At 42.1% G+C, this 18,611-nt stretch overlaps 1 protein-coding gene across 14 annotated transcripts in view; it reads left to right on the top strand.

The window, feature by feature from the left end:
- CCAR1 (cell division cycle and apoptosis regulator 1) overlaps window positions 1-3,210 on the top strand; it is a 73,977-nt gene extending 70,767 nt beyond the window's left edge. For all 14 annotated transcript variants that reach the window (XM_055353631.2, XM_055353625.2, XM_019035111.4 and 11 more), the window contains 2 exons: window positions 1,370-1,575; window positions 2,865-3,210. In XM_055353631.2, the coding sequence (XP_055209606.1) occupies window positions 1,370-1,575; window positions 2,865-2,924 (266 nt within the window). In that variant the 3' untranslated portion in view covers window positions 2,925-3,210. The remainder of the gene's footprint in view (window positions 1-1,369; window positions 1,576-2,864) is intronic.
- The last annotated feature ends 15,401 nt before the right edge of the window (window positions 3,211-18,611 follow it).

Genomic DNA, 18,611 nt, shown 5'->3' with positions numbered 1-18,611 from the left:
TTGAATATGTTAATACTTTCAGCACCCTGCTGGGACACGTATATGTTTATGTGTGTACATACACACATACGTACCTGTGTACACATTTGCATATGCATACCAGATATTTTCATCGAAGTACATAAGAACTTTTTAAAATTTTTTTATTATTTATTTGTTTTTAAGACAGGGTCTCACTCCGTTACCCAGGTGGAGTGCAGTGGCACAATCTCAACTTACTGCAACCACTGCCTCCCGGATCCAAGTGATTCTCCCACCTCAGTCTCCCAAGTAGCTGGGATTACAGGCATGTGCCACCATGCCCAGCTATTTTTTGTATTTTTAGTAGAAATGGGGTTTCACCATGTTGGGCAGGATGGTCTCAAACTCCTGACCTCAAGGGATCACCCACCTCGGCCTCCTGTAGTGTTGGGATTACAGGCATGAGCCACCACGCTCTGCAAGGACCTTTACTTTTCATTATTTCTGGTTCAGGTTGTAAAATTGCTTAGCTTTATCTGAATCTTAAGTCTTCCTGTGTATTCTCAGGTTCATTGTTACCTGTTGCATCCTTTTAATCATCTTCTAGTTCCACTTTTTTTTTTTTTTTGAGACAGAGTTTTGCCCTGTCACCCAGGCTGGAGTGCAGTGGGGCTATCTCGGCTCATTGCAACCTCCACCTCCCAAGTTCAAGCGATTCTCCTGCCTCAGCCTCCCAAGTAGCTGGGACTACAGGTGCGTGTCACCACGCCTGGCTAATTTTTTGTATTTTTAGTAGAGACGGTTTCGCCATGTTAGCTAGGATGGTCTCGATCTCCTGACCTCGTGATCCGCCCACCTCAGCCTCCCAAAGTGCTGGGTTTACAGGCATGAGCCACTGCGCCTGGCCTCCACTTAGTTTTTACCAGTCTGTGTTCTCTAATCTATACAGTCATCTAAAAATAGACCATAGGTTTTGAAATAATACAAGTTAAAAATTTAAATGAAACAGGCCAGGCACGGTGGCTCCCACCTGTAATCCCAGCACTTTAGGAGGCCGAGGCAGGCAGATTGTCTGAGGTCAGGAGTTCGAGACCAGCCTGACCAACATGGTGAAACCCCATCTCTAAAAATACAAAAATTAGCTGGGTGTGGTGGTACGCGCCTGTAATCCCAGCCAAGATCGTGCCACTTTGCTCAAGCTGGCGCAACAGAGTGAGACTCAGTCTCAAAAGTAAATACATAAATAAATGAATATTGCAGTGTGCTTTATGACTAATGAAATTGACAGACATTGCCATTTTATGGAATTCTATCAGCTTTTTATTTTCACAGCTTAAATATTTTAACCTCAAAGTTAAATTTGAAATTTTAGGAAGTAAAATGTTAATTTTTGGATTTTTTTAAACAGATGAAGATGAAAAAACCATATTAAATTTGGAGAATTCCAACAAAAGCCTCTCTGGTGAACTCAGAGAAGTTAAAAAGGACCTTAGTCAGTTACAAGAAAACTTAAAGATTTCGGAAAACATGAATTCACAATTTGAAAACCAACTGAATAAGACAATCAGAAACTTATCTACGGTAATGGATGAAATCCACACTGTTCTCAAGAAGGTGAGAAATTTTGTACTTTTAACATTTTCATAGTTTTTAAAATCTAACTCTGGTGTTTTTAATGTATTTTAATGTTATTAAGCTCGTAGTGATTATTCTAAAAGCAAATAATGATAGCATTCTGACCTTCCTGAGATTAGTAAAAAGTGATTCACAGGCTGGGCACAGTGGCTCACACCTGTAATCCCAACACTTTGGGAGGCCAACACGGGCGGATCACCTGAGGTCAGGAGTTCAAGTCCAGCCTCGCCAACATGGTGAAACCCCATGTCTACTAAAAATACAAAAAAAATTAGCCAGACATGGTGGCGGGCACCTGTAATCCTAGCTACCCGGAAGGCTGAGATGGGAATCACTTGAACCTGGGAAGCAGAGGTTTCAGTGAGTCTAGATTGCACCATTGCACTCTAGCCTGGGCAACAGAACTAGACCCCATCTTAAAAAAAAAAAAAAAAAGTGATTCCCAAAAGATGTTGTTTTTCTAAAACTTAGTTGGAATGTCAACATGATTTAAGTATACAGACTTCTTGAAGCAAATTTCATTTTTATTTCTTTTTAATCCAGAGTATAAATTTGAATTAAACCATTCACTTCACTTCTCTGTGTTTTTTTTGTTTTGTTTTGTCTTTTTGAGACAGGGTCTTGCACTTTTGCCCAGGCTGGTTTGTTAGTGGCGCTATCTTGGCTCACTGCAGCCTCTGCCTCCTAGGCTCACGTGATCCTCCCACCTCAGCCTCCTGATTAGCTGGGACTACAGGTGTGCTCCAGCACACCCAGCTAATTTTTATATTTTTTTTAGAGACAGGGTTTCAGACTGGGCACGGTGGCTCATGCCTGTAATCTCAGCACTTTCGGAGGCCAAGGTGGGCAGATCACGAAGTCAGGAGATCGAGACCACGGTAAAACCCCGTCTCTACTAAAAATATAAAAAAACTGCGAGACTCTGTCTCAAAAAAAAAAAAAAAATAGAGACGGGGTTTCACCATCTTTCCCAAGCTGGTCTCCAACTCCTGGGCTAAGCAGCCCACCTATCTTGGCCTCTCAGAGTGCTGAGATTACAGTCATGAGCCACCACACCTGCCCCATTCACTGCATTTTTAGACCCAATTTATTCTTGGGCAGAATTGAGGTAAATGCTTCGTCACCATTAATTTTAAGATACTAAAATTAATTTATTGTTATCACTAGAAAAAAGTATACCAAACTGAATACCATTATACTCTAAAATCAAAGTAACATTTAAGATAATCTAAAAAAATGTATTTTTTTCCTTCTCTATTGTCTTATAGGATAATGTAAAGAATGAAGACAAAGATCAAAAATCCAAGGAGAATGGTGCAAATGTATGATAAAATCCATGTAGTGATGAGGAATGGTGTTAAATAATGTAATATATAAAAATCATGATATAAGAATGTTTGAAGGTGATGCATGTTTGATTTTAGTAGTATAAATGTCTTTTAGTTCAAATGATGTATAAAGTTTTATGAATGTGAGTTTCTGCTTTTGAAAATTGCTTGTAATTCCTAGCCTTCAAATTATTAAACACTCCTTGAGTGAAATAATTTTGCATTGCAAAGTGTTTTAGGATGAACTTTGTTATAGTTTTAACTCCAATAAAGTTCATCAGTTTAATTGACTGTAGTATTTAATTACCAAATTTCTTTTATTAAAATGCCTAAAATTTTTAATTTATAGAATTATTAGGTTTTAAAATTTTTAGTTCATCTGTTAAAATTTCAGTCAAAATCATAAAATAGCATGATGCTTAATTTTTGCAAGTTTTTTGAAACTTTTTGTTTTTTTTACTCATCACCAAAAAATCCCCTCTTGATCAGTCTCTAAAAGCATTCATTAAAAATTCAGTTCAGGCTGGGCACGGTGGCTCACGTCTGTAATCCCAACACTTTGGGAGGCCGAGGCAGATGGATCACCTGAGGTTAGGAGTTCGAGACCAGCCTGGCCAACATGGTGAAACCCGGTCTCTACTAAAAATATAAAAATTAGCTGGGCATGGTGGTGGGTGCCTGTAATCCCAGCTACTTGGGAGGCTGAGGCAGGAGAATCGCTTGAACCCAGGAGGCGGAGGTTGCAGTCACTCAGGATCATGCAACTACACTCCAGTCTGGGCGACAAGAGTGAAACTCCATCTCAAAAAGAAAAAAAAAAAAAAACAGTTTATCCGAAAGACAGTATATCAGAAAGAAAGAAGCAATAGAGAACTAGTATTGTTCTTTATGGGTTAGACTTTACATAATATTAGTTGTCCTGATGTCAGTGTTACTGCTTTCAATTAATTTTTCTACTTTCCGAGAATAGCATCTATATTCCTTTTAATTTTGAGGGTTTAAAAAAAAAATGCAGTGTATGTCAAATGTACAGTTTAGTACCAAGCCAGTAGATGTCAGTATGATGCCTTAAATTAAGTCTTCTTTAATTAAAGATATTTTTTTAAATTAACATGTGTACTTCCTTCAGAATTTTAGTGGATACATGAGGTGACTTAACTGTAGAATAAAAACGGTAGTAAATATGAGTGGTTCTCAACAGAGGGTGAATTTATCCCTTAGAGGACATTTGGCAGTGTCTAATGAGGTTTTTTTGGTGTCACAACTGGGTGGGTGCTGCTGGCATCTAGTTGGTAGAGGCCAAAGATATCACTAACCATCCTTTGTTGCAGAGGATAGCCCTCTACAACAAGGAATTATCCAGCCAAAAATGTCAATAGTGTCCAGTTTCAGAAACCCTGCTCTAAAGGAATGTAAAGTTAAATGACATTTTGTCTTCCAGATTTTACTAGTGAAAACTTAATGGAATCCATTACTGGAATGTTTCACTGTCATATAAATATATGGTGTATTAGAGTTTTGTTTTATTTTGTTTTGTTTTGAAACGGAGTCTCGCTGTGTCACCCAGACTGGAGTGCAGTGGCTTGATCTCGGCTCACTGCAACCTCTGCCTCCCGGGTTCTAGCGATTCCCCTGCCTTAGCCTCTCAAGTAGCTGGGATTACAGACGTCTGCCACCATGTCCAGCTAATTTTGTATTTTTAGTAGGGATGAGGTTTCACCACATTGGCCAGGCTGGTCTCGAACTCCTGACCTCAGGTGATCCACCCACCTTGGTCTCCCAAAGTGCTGGGATTACAGGCGTGAGCCACTGCACCCGGCCTAGAGTTTATTTTATTTCATTTTGTTTTATTTTATTTTGTTAGAATAATGGCTAGGTGTTCCAAATAGATGAATATGAAAATGTAAAGTGCCATTTATATGTGACTTACGCTAAATGGAATTCACATGGCTATTACTAAAAAATGGATTACAGTACCTCAAATTCTTTTAGACCAATTTTTGTCTTAAGTTACTGTTTGTGGTCATATGGCTTGTTGACCTTCTCCAAAACCAGATTAGAGATTGATCTATAATTATTATATAATTATGATATAAATATTTCCTTCATCTTTAAGGTGAGATGAAACAGTTGTTGAAAATGGTTTTTTTCCTTCTTTCTTTTTTTTTTTGAGATAAAGTGTCTGTTTCCCAGCCTGGAGTGCAGTGGTGCCATCTAGGCTCACTACAATCTTTACCTCCCGAGTTCAAACAATTCTGGTGCCTCAGCGTCCTGAGTAGCTGGGATTACAGGCATGCACCACCATACCGGCTAAGTTTTTTGTATTTTTAGTAGAGATGGGGTTTTGCCATGTTGGCCAGGCTGGTCTTGAAACTCCTAGCCTCAAGTGGTCTACCCATCATGGCCTCCCAAAATGTTGGGATTACAGGCGTGAGCTACCGTGCCTGGCCCACAAAGTGTTTTTTTTTTCCAAGGGACAATCTTGAAGATAAACTTTTAACTAAAAGACAGTGATGATAGTAAAAGACAGTAATGATAGAGTTCCTTGAAAAGAGTATATTGTTAATAAGAAACATTATATAAAGTACATTTGTGAGACTTTTTTTCCTCCAGATAAATTTAAATCAGAATAAAATTGGGATGACAGAGAAAAAGACTGAACCTTTCAATCACATTGTTACTTAGGGGTAAATTTCTTATAAAATAATATCTTTGGAAGTACAAATTGAGATGACTAAGGAAAAAAGCAAGTTGCACACAGAAAAATTGATTTTGGCCGGGCACAGTGGCTCACGCTTGTAATCCCAGCACTTTGGGAGGCCAAGGCAGGCGGATCATTTGAGGTCAGGAGTTCAAGACCAGTCTGGCCAGCATGGTGAAACCCCGTCTCTACTAAAAATACAAAAAAAAATTAGCCGGGTGTGGTAGTGCATTCCTGTAGTCTCAGCTACCTGGGAGTCTGAGGCAGGAGAATGGCTTGATCCCGGGAGGCAGAGGTTGCAGTGATCCAAGATCGAGCCATTGCACTCCAGCCTGGGCAACAGAGCAAGAAAACTTACTTTTTTTTTTTTAAGGTACCTAAATAGGTATTGTTGGCAATTCCAGAGGAAAATAATTGTATATTCATTCAGTGGATGGCTGGGTCTAGACCACACGAGTTTCTCTGATCTGGGTGATAAATGACCCTTGAGAGCCTTAGTTATAGATCTAAATACTGACTAGAATTGTCAAAAAATATTACAATGGTTACTGTATGTTTTGTTAGGGATTTACGTGATACTGAAGGGCTTTCAGAGCACTCTGACGTTAACATACATAGAGTAGAATGGACACTCCTTCCCTACTTCTTTTGATGAAGCCTCTTGATAGCACGGCATGCCCTTTATTTTTAATCAGTCATTTGCAGTCCACAAGTTAACACTGACGTGGCTTTGAATTTTTTTGTGGGTCTGAGATAATCTGAGGTTGTTTTCATTGTCAGAAATTATGTAAGTTTTCTCCTAGTGATGTGACATCCTATAGATTGTGAATCAAAGCAGGCATCATCACATACCAGAAGCATGTAGAGATTTACTGTGTGAAATGTACACAGTAGCCTAGGCGCAGTGGCTCACGCCTGTAATCCGAACACTTTGGGAGGCCAAGGCGGGCGGATCATGAGGTCAGGAGTTCGAGACCAGCTTGGCCAATATGATGAAACCCCGTCTCTACTAATAATACAAAAATTAGCCGGGCATGGTGGTGCACACCTGTAGTCCCAGCTACTCAGGAGGCTGAGGCAGGAGAATCGGTTGAACCTGGGAGGTGGAGGTTCCAGTGAGCCGAGATTGTGCCACTGCACTCCAGCCTGGGCGACAGAAAGAGACTCCGTCTCAAGGAAAAAAAAAAAAGTGTACACAGTAATTAGAGGCACCATAAAAGCTTTTCTAAAGGACTTGTAAGGTACAGCACATTTCCTTGTTTGACTGCAATGCAGCTGCTGTGCTGTGGGTTATGGAAGGAAATTTTGCCCACTTTAATTCTTCCCACTAATTTTTTTTTTTTTTTTTTTTGGAGGCGGAGTTTTGCTATTGTCACCCAGGCTGGAGTGCAGTAGTGCAATCTCGGCTCACTGCACTCTCCGCCTCCCAGGTTCAAGTGATTCTCCTGCCTCAGCCTCCTGAGTAGCTGGGATTACAGGCGCTCACCACCACGCCCAGCTAATTTGGTATTTTTAGTAGAGATGGGGTTTCATCATGTTGGCCAGGCTGCTCGTGAGCTCCTGAACTCAGGTGATCCACTCACCTCTGCCTCCCAAAGTGCGGGAATTACAGGTGTGAGCCACTGCGCCTGACCTCTTCCCACTAATTTTATGTTCAGATTATTTTGGAGTTAAAAATATTGTGTAAGAACACAAATTATTTTTGTTAAATGAGGCTTAGTGAAATGGTGAGAATTTTTCAGGATTCAATATTAATATAGTTTACTGCCCTATTTAATATTTTTGTTTTTTATAAAAGAAAAGAGCTCCAAATTTGTGAGTGATTTACTCTTGTTTTAATTATTATTATTATTTTTTTTGGGGGGGGAGACAGTATCTGCCTATGTTACCCAGGCTGGAGTGCAGTGGCACAATCTCAGTTCACTGCAACTGCCACCTCCCGGGCTCAAGTGATCCTTCCACCTCAGCCTCCTGAGTAGCTGGGATTACAGGTGCATGCCACCATGCCTAGCTAATTGTTTTTGTATTTTAGTAAAGACAGGGTTTCACCATGTTGCCCAGGCTGGTCTCAAACTCTCTGAGCTCAGGTGATTCACCCACCTAGGACTCCCCAACTGCTAGAATTACAGGCATGAGCCACTGCACCTGGCCCATGCCTAATTTTTCTATTTTTGGTAGAGACGGGGTTTCCCCTTATTGCCCAGGCTACTGGAACTCCTGAGCTCAAGCAGTCTGCCTGCCTCAGCCTCACAAAGTGCACAGATTATAGTGTGAGCCATTGCACCCAGCCTCTATTTTATCTTTTATTCATAGGATGGGTGGGCCAGGCACAGTGGCTGAGGCGCTACTCTGGATGCTGAGGCAAGAGGATCACTGGATCTCAGGAGGTGGAGGCTGCAGTGAGCTGTCAGGGTCTCGCTCTGTTGCCCAAGCTAGAGTGCAGTGGCACAATCATGGCTCATGGCAGGCTTGACCTAGATCTAGTGATCCTTCCACCTCTGCCTCCCAACATGTAGCCAATAACTTACTGTCTAAACTGGGAACCTTTTGAGAGAAAAGAAAGGTGCCAGGAATAACTATGTCATAACACCAGATATAACTAGGAGGCAAACTGGAACATAGAGTTACTGCCTATTTATCATTCATCTTGTGGATAATATTGACCTGCGTTTGGTGTTCACTAGTTAAAAAACGAGCCTCAGGCTTACACATGAATGAAGATTAAGTTTAGAGTCCCAGAGTACTTTTGATATAAATTATACACTTGGTTTTTCTTGTGTGTATAGAGGGGTGGGGTACTACTTAAGTACCGAGTCAGCTCCTTATTAATGGTGGTCTGAATGTGATCATTATGCCTAATCTAATGCAGGTTCTCAAACGAGTATGTGTCTGAATCACCAGGTCTGGGTTAGGGCCTAAGAATTTGCATTCCTAACGAGTTCCCACGTGCTGCTGCTGCTGCTGCTGCTATTGCTGGTCTAAGCAAACCCACTTGGAGAACCTCCTAACTAAGGTGTTCTAATTAGGGAAAACTTAGAGCAGTTTCCCCTAGTTAATACGTGATTTTTTTAAATAGAGAAGAGTAAATTGCCTTGGAGACACTAACTGAACCATTAGAGCTTTTTCTTTAGGGATAGATAATCCGGCATTGGGCTGGGCATGGTGGCTTACACCTGTAATCCCAGCACTTTGGGAGGCCAAGGAGCAGAATGCTTGAGTCCAGGAGTTCAAGCCCAGCCTGGGCAGCATGGTGAAACCCCGTCTTTACAAAAAATGCAAAAATTATCCAGGCGTGGTGACAAGTGCCTGTAGTCCCAGCTACTCAGGAAGCCGAGCTGGCAAGATCGCTTGACGCTTGAGCCTGGGCAGCTGAGGCTGTGGTGAGCCATGATCATGCCACCATACTCCAGCCTGGGCAACAAGGACCCTGTTTCAAAAAAAAAAAAACTACATTGGATAAACCATAATTGACACTGAAATACTTATTAAATGAATGAATACAAGTCTATACGTGCAGGATAGTCACTTAAATTTTTTATTCTTTTTTTTTTTGAGATGGAGTTTCACTCCTGTTGCCCAAGGTGGAGTGCAGTGGCACGATCTTGGCTCACTGCAACCTCTGCTTCCTGGGTTCAAGCAGTTCTCCTGCCTCAGCCTCCCAAGTAGCTGGGATTACAGGCATCTGCCACCATGCCCAGCTAATTTTTGTATACTTAGCAGAGATGGGGTTTCACCATGTTAGCCAGGCTGGCCTCGAACTCCAGACCTCAAGTGATCCTCCTTGGCCTCCCAAAGTGCTAGGATTACAGGCAGGCAAGATCTGGTCATTTTAAAAAAAGATTTTAGCCCCGGTGCAGTGGCTCAAGCCTGTAATCCCAGCACTCTTGGTAGAGACGGGATTTCTCCCTGTTGCCCAGGCTGGTCTTGAACTCCTGAGTTCAAGTGATTGAGCCGCCTGTGCCTCCCAAAGTGCTAGAATTACAGGCATGAGCCACCGCGCCCAGCCAAATTTGTCATTTAATTTTACCTTCTTTAGGAATATGCAGAATGGGAAATATTTCTTTTTTGGGAGGGGGGATGAGAAATATTTACTAAAGTTGGTATGATCTTTTGAAACTGCATATCAGCTGGATGTTGTGGCACAACCAGACATTTCCATATGCTTTAGTTTCTCAGGCAAAAATTATGTCAAAGCTGCTTCTAGTCTCTCGTTTTCATAAATACCTTTACTATGTACCAAAGAAGGGAGCCCTATTTTCCCACAAGTCCTTCTGGGATGGTAACTTACCAGAATGATGTATAGCTTTCCCTTGAGGCATATTGGAGTTATAAGGGATAGGAATGAAGGAATTGTAGAGTATGTTGGTAAATAGTGGGACTGATGATAAAGGGAATTATCTTAACTGTGTTGTCCCCCTCCCCAGGGGTGACTAACAGTCCAGAGACCTGCATACAGTCTAATTTTACTATCCAAGGGTCTAATCTGGTAGGTGCTGAGGAGATGGTAGATAGTCCATCCAGTATTTGTATTACTACAAATCACACAGATTATCATCTTAGTTCCAGGGAAGTTTATCCGCTTGAATTACACCTCAGCCAGTGGCAGAGCCATGAAGACACAGTCCAGCCCCCTAAAGTAGAGAGGATTTTGCACTGTTGAGGCTCTAACCACAGAGGAGGCAGGATTCAAGCCTGGGCCCCAAATTCAGCAGACAACTTGGCAAGAGGCCAGGAACTAGCCGGGCGCTGTGGTTCACGCCTGTAATCCCAGCACTGTGGGAGGCTGAGGTGGGTGGATCACGAGGTCAGGAGTTCAAGATCAGCCTGGCCAAACAAGTGAAACCCCATCTCTACTAAAAATACAAAAATTAGCCTGGCATGGTGATGGGCACCTGTAATCCCAGCTACTTGGGAGAGGTAGAGAATTAGTTGAACCCGGGAGGCAGAGGTTGCAGTGAGCCAAGATCACACCACTGCACTCCAGCCTGGCGACAGAGTGAGACTCCATCTCACAAAAAAAAAAAAAAAAAGCCAAGAACCAAAGTAGAGGCTCATCCATACAGATTTTGAGTGAGGACTAGAGCTTGGTGATGGTGGCATTTCGGATCACACTATATTTAGTACAGTGAAACTAATTGTAAATCCATTGGTGTGGTAAACATTGTTAGGCACAGTCTTGGGTTAGCTCAGAGAGAGCTTTTATTAATAAAATCTAAGTATTTTAATATATTCAATTAATGTTCGCTAGTGTGAGCCAACTTAATTTCAACTTGAGTGAAATCAAATTCAGAGTAAATCTGGATTTGGAATAAAATAAGAATCTTACTATTCTAGAGATAAACCTTCTGCTCCACAGTTAATTTATTGTTTTCAGACTTGGTCACATTTAGCTCTTGGTTGCCTAGGGCCTCCACTAGTCTGCAGATAAAGATCAACTCAGGAAACTAAGGCCCAGAGATAAAACTTACGATCCATGAATTTCTTGCTTTCCTGGGCATTCGACATTGATCCAGCAGTACTCTTGCTTATAAGTGAGCTCAAGACCAGTAAACAAAACTAATACTTTTAAAGAGTTCATGGCTGGGCAACAGTGGCTCACGCCTGCAGTCCCAACACTTTGGGAGGCTGAGGTGGGAGGATCACTTGAGGTTAGGTGTTTGAGACCAGTTTGGTCAACATGGTGAAACCCCGTCCCTACTAAAAATACAAAAATAAGCCAGGCATGCTGGTGTGCACCTGTAGTCCCAGTTATTCGGGAGGTTGAGGCAGGAGAATCACTGGAACCAGGGAGGTGGAAGCTTCAGTGAGCCGAGATCGTGCCACTGCAACTCCAGCCTGGTTGACAGAGCGAGACCATGTCTCAAAAAAAAAAAAAAAAGAAAGAGGCCAGGCATGGTGGCTCATGCCTGTAATCCCAGCACTTTGGGAGGCCAAAGTGGGTGTATCACGAGGTCAGGAGTTCGAGACCAGCCTGGCCAATATGATGAAACCTTGTCTCTACTAAAAATAAAAAAATTAGCGGGGCATGGTGGCACACACCTGTAGTCCCAGCTATTCAGGAGGCTGAGGAAGAAGAATCACTTGAACCCGGGAGATAGAGGTTGCAGTGAGCCAAGATCGTGCCACTGCACTCCAGCCCGGGCAACAGACTGGGTGACAGAGTGAGACTTAATCTCAAAAAAAGAAAAGGCCAGGCGCGGTGGCTCATGCCTGTAATCCCAGCACTTTGGGAGGCCAAGGCGGGCAGATCACGAGGTCAGGAGATCTAGACCATCCTGGCCAACATGATGAAACACTGTCTTTACTAAAAAAATAAAAAAAATTAGCCGGGCGTGGTGGTGCACGCCTGTAATCCCAGCTACTTAGGAGGCTGAGGCAAGGGAATCACTTGACCCGGAAGGTGGAGGTTGCAGTGAGCCAAGATCGCACCACTGCGCTCCAGCCTGGCAACAGAGCAAGACTCCGTGTTTAAAAAAAAAAAAAAGTGTGTTTTCTTTAGGAGATCCTAAACTTGTGATTGTGTGTTAAGAGAAAAAAAAATTGTTCATGCAAAGTGCATGAATATATCAGGAAAGCTTCCTTCCAAGGCTAAAATCTTTTTGTGGTGTACCTAGTTTCTGGCCTAAATCTCATGGGATTTTTTTTCACTCATACTTCTAAGTGGCTATTTTGAAACAGTTATTTTTAGGTATTTAAGCTTTAAAAATGTTTCCAAGCCTAGGTTTAGATATTCTAATTACCTTTTAAATATTTAGCTCTTGGCATTGTTTTACAATGTCTTGAGAGCAGATGGCTTTCCAATTCAGTAGTTTTAGAACCCATGTGCCCTAGACTCAACATCAAAGAATGCCATATTTTTCTCATCACTTTAATTTTTCTCCTTTATTGCATGACTGCAGTTTCATTATTAACATGTGGTTAAGAGGGTACCTCTTGGTATGAACTTTGTTCTGGGTTCTCAAAATTTGGGGGATTAATTTAAATGTCAGAATTAGATTTTTTCAACACCCCCTTTTAAAAAAATTAATTAGCATGAATTTGTATTTTCATGGCCTTTGCCCTGAAAAGTTTTCTGAGCTCCAAAACCAAGTGCAAATTTTGCCTTTCATTACATATATACATACATGTATTTAGTTCCAACAATAACTGATATTGCAGTGTTGCTCTAGCAGTTCAGGCAAATTAAACTTAATAAAGTTCAGGGAACAACTTTAAGCTATCAAATGCAGGTTATTAAAATACTGATCTAGGCCGGGTGCAGTAGCTTACACCTATAGTCCCAGCACTTTAGGAGGCTGAGGCAGGCAGATCGCTTGAGCCCAAGAGTTGGAGACCAGCCTGAGCAACATAGTGAAACCTTATCTTTACAAAAAATACCAAAATTAGCCAGGCATGGTGGTGTGCACCTATAGTCCCAGCTACTCGGGAGGCTGAGGTGGGAGGATCACTTGAGCCCAGGAGGCGGAGGTTGCAGTGAGCCATGATCATGCCAGTCCACTCCAGCCTGGGCAAGATCGCAAGACCCAATCTCTAAAAAAAGTAAACTTTTGTAATAAAATATAACAAAACTAAATAAGAGGAATTTGCATGCTCTGATTCACGATCATTTCTAAATTTTCAGATTGAAGAAAAACTAAAAAAATTATACTTGAGATTAGTTTGCTACAGCAGATTACCCTTTGCAAGGGTCATGTAAGAGTTTGGAAAATTGATACAGGAGTTAGTAATCTAAGCTTCATGAAAATTGGTCATCTCATGTTATTTTCCCCATTCTAAAGATGAGAAAATGCAACTAAAGTAAAAAAGTTCACCTTCGTGTCCCCCAGACAAATGGTAAAGGGCTTAATATTTCTCATCATCTGGCTTCACTGAAACCTCAGATCCACTTCCTAATTGAACCTGCCCTCCTAGTCTTTTTATTAAAGTGTGTTTCCAAATGCAGCTCATTGGTTATCTCTAGCCTTTTTGTTTGCCTTCAGGCAGAGAAAGAGCAGAATCTACTGTTAACACGTAAAGAATTAATATTTCATGGCCATTCATTTTCTTTCTTAAATAGATGGACATATTGTAAGCCAGTCCTGGCCACACAAAGACCACTTGCTGTTTCTGGCTATAACATAAATATTTAATTAAAGGAAAAACTACTTTGAGCCATTCTTTTATAAGGCATAAACTATACTAGCTTTGGGCTACACTTTTGCAATTTCCCAAATCCATCTGTTACTTATCCCAGAGTTTTTGCCAGCTTGGAAAACTTAGGAGGCGTATCCACCTGGGTTTTAGAAATGTTTCCAGGAGGCCGGGTGTGGTGCTGCGCGCCAGTAATCCCAGCACTTTGGGAGGCCAAGGCAGGTGGATCATGTGGTCAGGAGTTCGAGACCAGCCTGACCAACAAGGTGAAACACCATCTCTACTAAAAACACAAAAATTAGCTGGGCGTGGTGGCAAGCGCCTGTAGTCCCAGCTACTCAGGAGGCTGAGGCAGAAGAATCGCTTGAACCTGGGAGGTGGAGGTTGCAGTGAGCCAAGATCATGCCATTGCACTCCAACCTGGGCAACAGAGTGAGACTCCCATTTCAAAAAAAAAAAAAAAAATGTTTCCAGGAAATGAATGTGCAATCTTTGAGTTGTTATTTCTAGAAGAGAACCATCCAACCGTCACTATAAGAATCTGGATTTGCAGTTAGGCGTGGTGGCATGCACCTGTAGTCCCAGAACTTGGGAGGCTGAGGCAGGAAGATCACTTGAGTCTAGGAGTTCAAGGCTATAGCACACCATGACTGCACCTGCAAATAGCCACTGCACTCCAGCCTGGACAACATAATGTGACCTAGTCTCTTAAAAAAAAAATCAGAATTTGGAATAAAATGAGAAGTCTGATATTCCAAAGCTAAGCCTTCAGCTCCACAGTTTATTTGTTTCTGTTACAAGGTTTGGTCATGTTTAGTAGCTGGGACCTCCAATAGTCTGCAGATAAAGATCACCTTGGGAAACGGAAGCCCAGAGGTAATAATCTATGATTCACAAACATCTTGCTTTCCCAGGCTTTCAGTGTTGCTTCAGCAGTACTCTTATTTTACATTATTAAGGATTTGTTGTAAATAAATTATTACTTAAAGATTTTTCTTTAGGCTTGGTGCGGTGGCTCACGCCTGTAATCCCAGCACTTTGGGAGGCCGAGGCAGGCGGATCACGAGGTCGGTAGATCGAGACCATCCTGGCTAACATGGTGAAACCCTGTCTCTACTAAAAATACAAAAAATTAGCCGGGCGTGGTGGCACACACCTGTAGTCCCAGCTACTCAGGAGGCTTAGGCAGGAGAATCACTTGAACCCGGGAGGTGGAGGTTGCAGTGAGCCAAGATCGTGCCATTGCACTCCAGCCTGGGTGACAGAGCGAGACTCTGTCTCAAAAAAAAAAAAAAAAGATTTTTCTTTAATAGCAAACCAGCTCTTGTTTCCTGGCAGCCAATATTTATGTGCTTGGATAGCAAAGGTTTTAAAGTCTTTACTTCATTAGATTCAGTTGCCCAAGATTATGAAGTCACATATATACTTATATACTTCTGTTTTGATTATAGAGAGAGATGGCAGTTACTTTGTTAATATACCTATATCCAAAATGACAACTGGAAAAAGTAAGGGGTTGAAGTGTCACAGCATAAGAATAAGAGGGGCTGGGTGCGGTGGCTCATGCCTGTAATCCCAGCACTTTGAGAGGCTGAGGCAGGCAGATTGCTGGAGCCCAGGAGTTCGAGAGTAGCCTGGGCAACATGGCAAAAACCCATCTCTATAATATAAAGTAAGAATAAGAGGTTTCCCACGTGGGGCCTGGTGTGGTGGCTTATGCCTGTAATCCCAGCACTTTGGGAGGCTGAGGTGGGTGGATCACTTCGGGTCAGGAGTTTGAGACCAGCCTGGCCAATATGGTGAAACCCCATCTCTACTAAAAAAAAAAAAAAAAAAAAAAATTGCCAGGAGTGGTGGCACGTGTCTGTAATCCCAGCTACTCAGGAAGCTGAGGCAGGAGAATCGTTTGAACCCAGGAGGTGGAGGTTGCAGTGAGCCAACATTGCACTACTGGACTATGGCCTGGGCAACAGAGTGATACTCTCTCTCAAAAAAAAAAAAAAAGGCCTGTCATGGTGGCTCACGCCTGTAATCCCAGCACTTTGGGAGGCCGAGGTGGGCGGATCACAAGGTCAGGAGATGGAGACCATCCTGGCCAACATGGTGAAACCCCGTCTCTACTAAGACTACAAAAATTAGCCGGGTGTGGTGGCGCGCGTCTGTAGTCCCAGCTACTCAGGAGGCTGAGGCAGGAGAATCACTTGAACGAGGGAGGCGGAGATTGCAGTGAGCCAAGGTCGCGCCACTGCACTCCAGCTTGGTAACAGAGCAAGACTCCATCTCAAAAAAAAAAAAAGAATAAGAGACAGGAACCTAAAAAAGGTATAGCATATAGGGTTTAGTCAATGTAGATTGATTGATTGACCTGGCTTGCTAAAACAGTTTTCATTCCAATAAAAAATTTAAGAAGAATCCAATTTCTCACTTCATTCTATGCTTAAAATAATAAAATAAAGTTGATTCAGGCCAGCTGTGATTTAATGGTGCTTATATTGATGGTAAAACTCTTCATTAAATGTCTTATTTAAGCTATTTTAGCAGAGTTGAAAGCCTAATAAGCTGCGGAGTTAGAGCCACTCCTGTCTTGTACTGTTCTTAGCCCTAATCTTGTCCAGCTTAAAATGTCTTCCATACGTAAAGGGACTTTTTAATATTAACTTTTTAATGTAAATTGCTTTGAGCCAATGTATATTATCCCTACTTAATACATATAATTCCATAGATAAGCATATTCTTTCAGGTTAAGGCAAAGATTCTCATACCTTTGCTAACTACCTTCAAAACAATGCAGTCTCTCAAATGAAAATGGTTATATACCCAAATATTAATTGAGAGCATGACAGATGAAAGATAGAACTAATAAGTTTGGGATAAGAAAAAATTATTATGACATAACTGGAATTTTCTGTCAATAAGATATAATTACAAGATGGATATAAAAAGTTTTGAACTTATAAAACATGTTTCATAGTATAATGTATCATCTTTATTTAGTATTATTTTATCCCTCTCTTAAACCAACCCTCACCCTAAATTATGCTTCACTCAATCATCTTTGGATGTTATATGATATGGCTTTTCCTCATCTGCCCACTTCATAGGTGAGAACACTGAGTCAATGAACCAGAACAGTGGTGACTTACCTCAGGTCACATACACTTAGAAGAATGTTTCCTGGCTGAACCATGTAATACCAACTGAAGACCCTCCCCCGCCTCATAAACAATCTAAAATTTTAGATTGCTTTTCTTAGTTATCATGATAGGTGTCAAATAAAGACAAAATATTTTTGATCCTTTTCATAATGAAGTGGAATTCAGAGATTTTTACTAAAAATTATTCTTTGATAGGCTGTCCTATTTTTGGAAAAATAGTTTAGGATAGATCCAGTGTAAGAATGATGTAAGGTTGAGCACGGTGGCTCATACCTGTAATCCCAGCACTTTGGGAAGCCGAGGTGGGCAGATCACTTGAGGTCAGGAGTTCAAGACCAGCCTGGCCAACATGGCGAAACCCTGTCTCAACTAAAAATACTAAAAACAGCTGAGCATGGTGGTGCATGCCTGTAATGCCAGCTACTTGGGAGGCTGAGACAGGAGAATCGTTTGAACCTGGGAAGTGGAGGTTGCAGTGAGCCGAGATCGTGCCATTGCTCTCCAGCCTGGGCGACAGAGTGAGACTCCGTATCAAAAAAAAAAAAAAAAAAGAATGATGTAGCTGGCCAGGTGTGGTGGCTCACGCCTGTAATCCCAGCACTTTGGAAGGCCAAGGTGGTAGGATCACTTAAGCCCGGAAGTTTGAGGCTGCAGTGAGTCATGATTGCACCACTGCACTCCAGCCCAGGTGACACAGTGAGACTCCGTCTTTAAAAAAAAAAAAGAAAAAAGATGGCCGGGCGTGGTGGTTTACGCCTGTAATCCCAGCATTTTGGGAGGCCGAGGCGGGTGGATCACGAGGTCAGGAGTTTGAGACCAGCCTGACCAACATGGTGAAACCCCGTCTCTACTAAAAATACAAAAATTAGCTGGGTGTGGTGGTGCACACCTGTAATCCCAGTTACTCAGGAGGCTGAGGCAGGAGAACTGCTTGAACTCAGGAGGCAGAGATTGCAGTGAGCCGAGATTGTGCCACGGCACTCCAGCCTGGGCGACAGAGCAAGATTCTGTCTCAAAAGAGAGAAAAAAAAAGAAATTGATTTGTTGCCACTTCTGCAATAACTTCATCACTCCTTTCTTGCTCACGCTGTATTTCTAGTGCCTTAACATGGTTACTATCAGAAACTTATTTTTGAGCATCTACACTGCTGTTTCACAACCAATTGAGGTTGTTTTTTTTTTTTTTTTGCATTTTTTTGAGACGGAGTCTTGCTGTGTCACCTAGGCTGGAGTTCAGTGGTGTGATCTTGGCTCACTACAACCACCACTTCCTGGGTTCAAGTGATTCTTGTGCCTGAGCTTCCTGAGTAGCTGCGACTACAGGTGGGCGCCACCATGCCCAGCTAATTTTTTGTATTTTTAGTAGAGACAGGGTTTCACCATGTTGGCCAGGCTGGTCTTGAACTCCTGACCTCAAGTGATCTGCCCACCTCACCCTCCCAAAGTGTTGGGATTACAGGCGTGAGCCACTGTGCCCAGCCACCAATTGAGTTAGGTAAAACATTTGAGGGTGAAGAGTGGATGAATGAAAGCTAAGAGGGCAGACATCTTCATTCTGGGCCTGGCAAGGGAATGTGCTAGACATTTGGGTTGGGAAATGGTATATCAATGTAAAAAATGTGAAATAGGGGCCAGAAGATCTCTTGAGGCCAGGAATGTGAGACCAGCCTGGGCACCATAGTAAGACCCCATCTCTACAAT

This window comes from Gorilla gorilla, chromosome 8 (genome assembly GCF_029281585.2).
Source record: "Gorilla gorilla gorilla isolate KB3781 chromosome 8, NHGRI_mGorGor1-v2.1_pri, whole genome shotgun sequence".
NCBI lineage: Eukaryota > Metazoa > Chordata > Mammalia > Primates > Hominidae > Gorilla > Gorilla gorilla.
The sequence above is the reverse complement of the archived record's forward strand: the minus strand, read 5'-3'. Positions and strand labels throughout refer to the sequence as shown.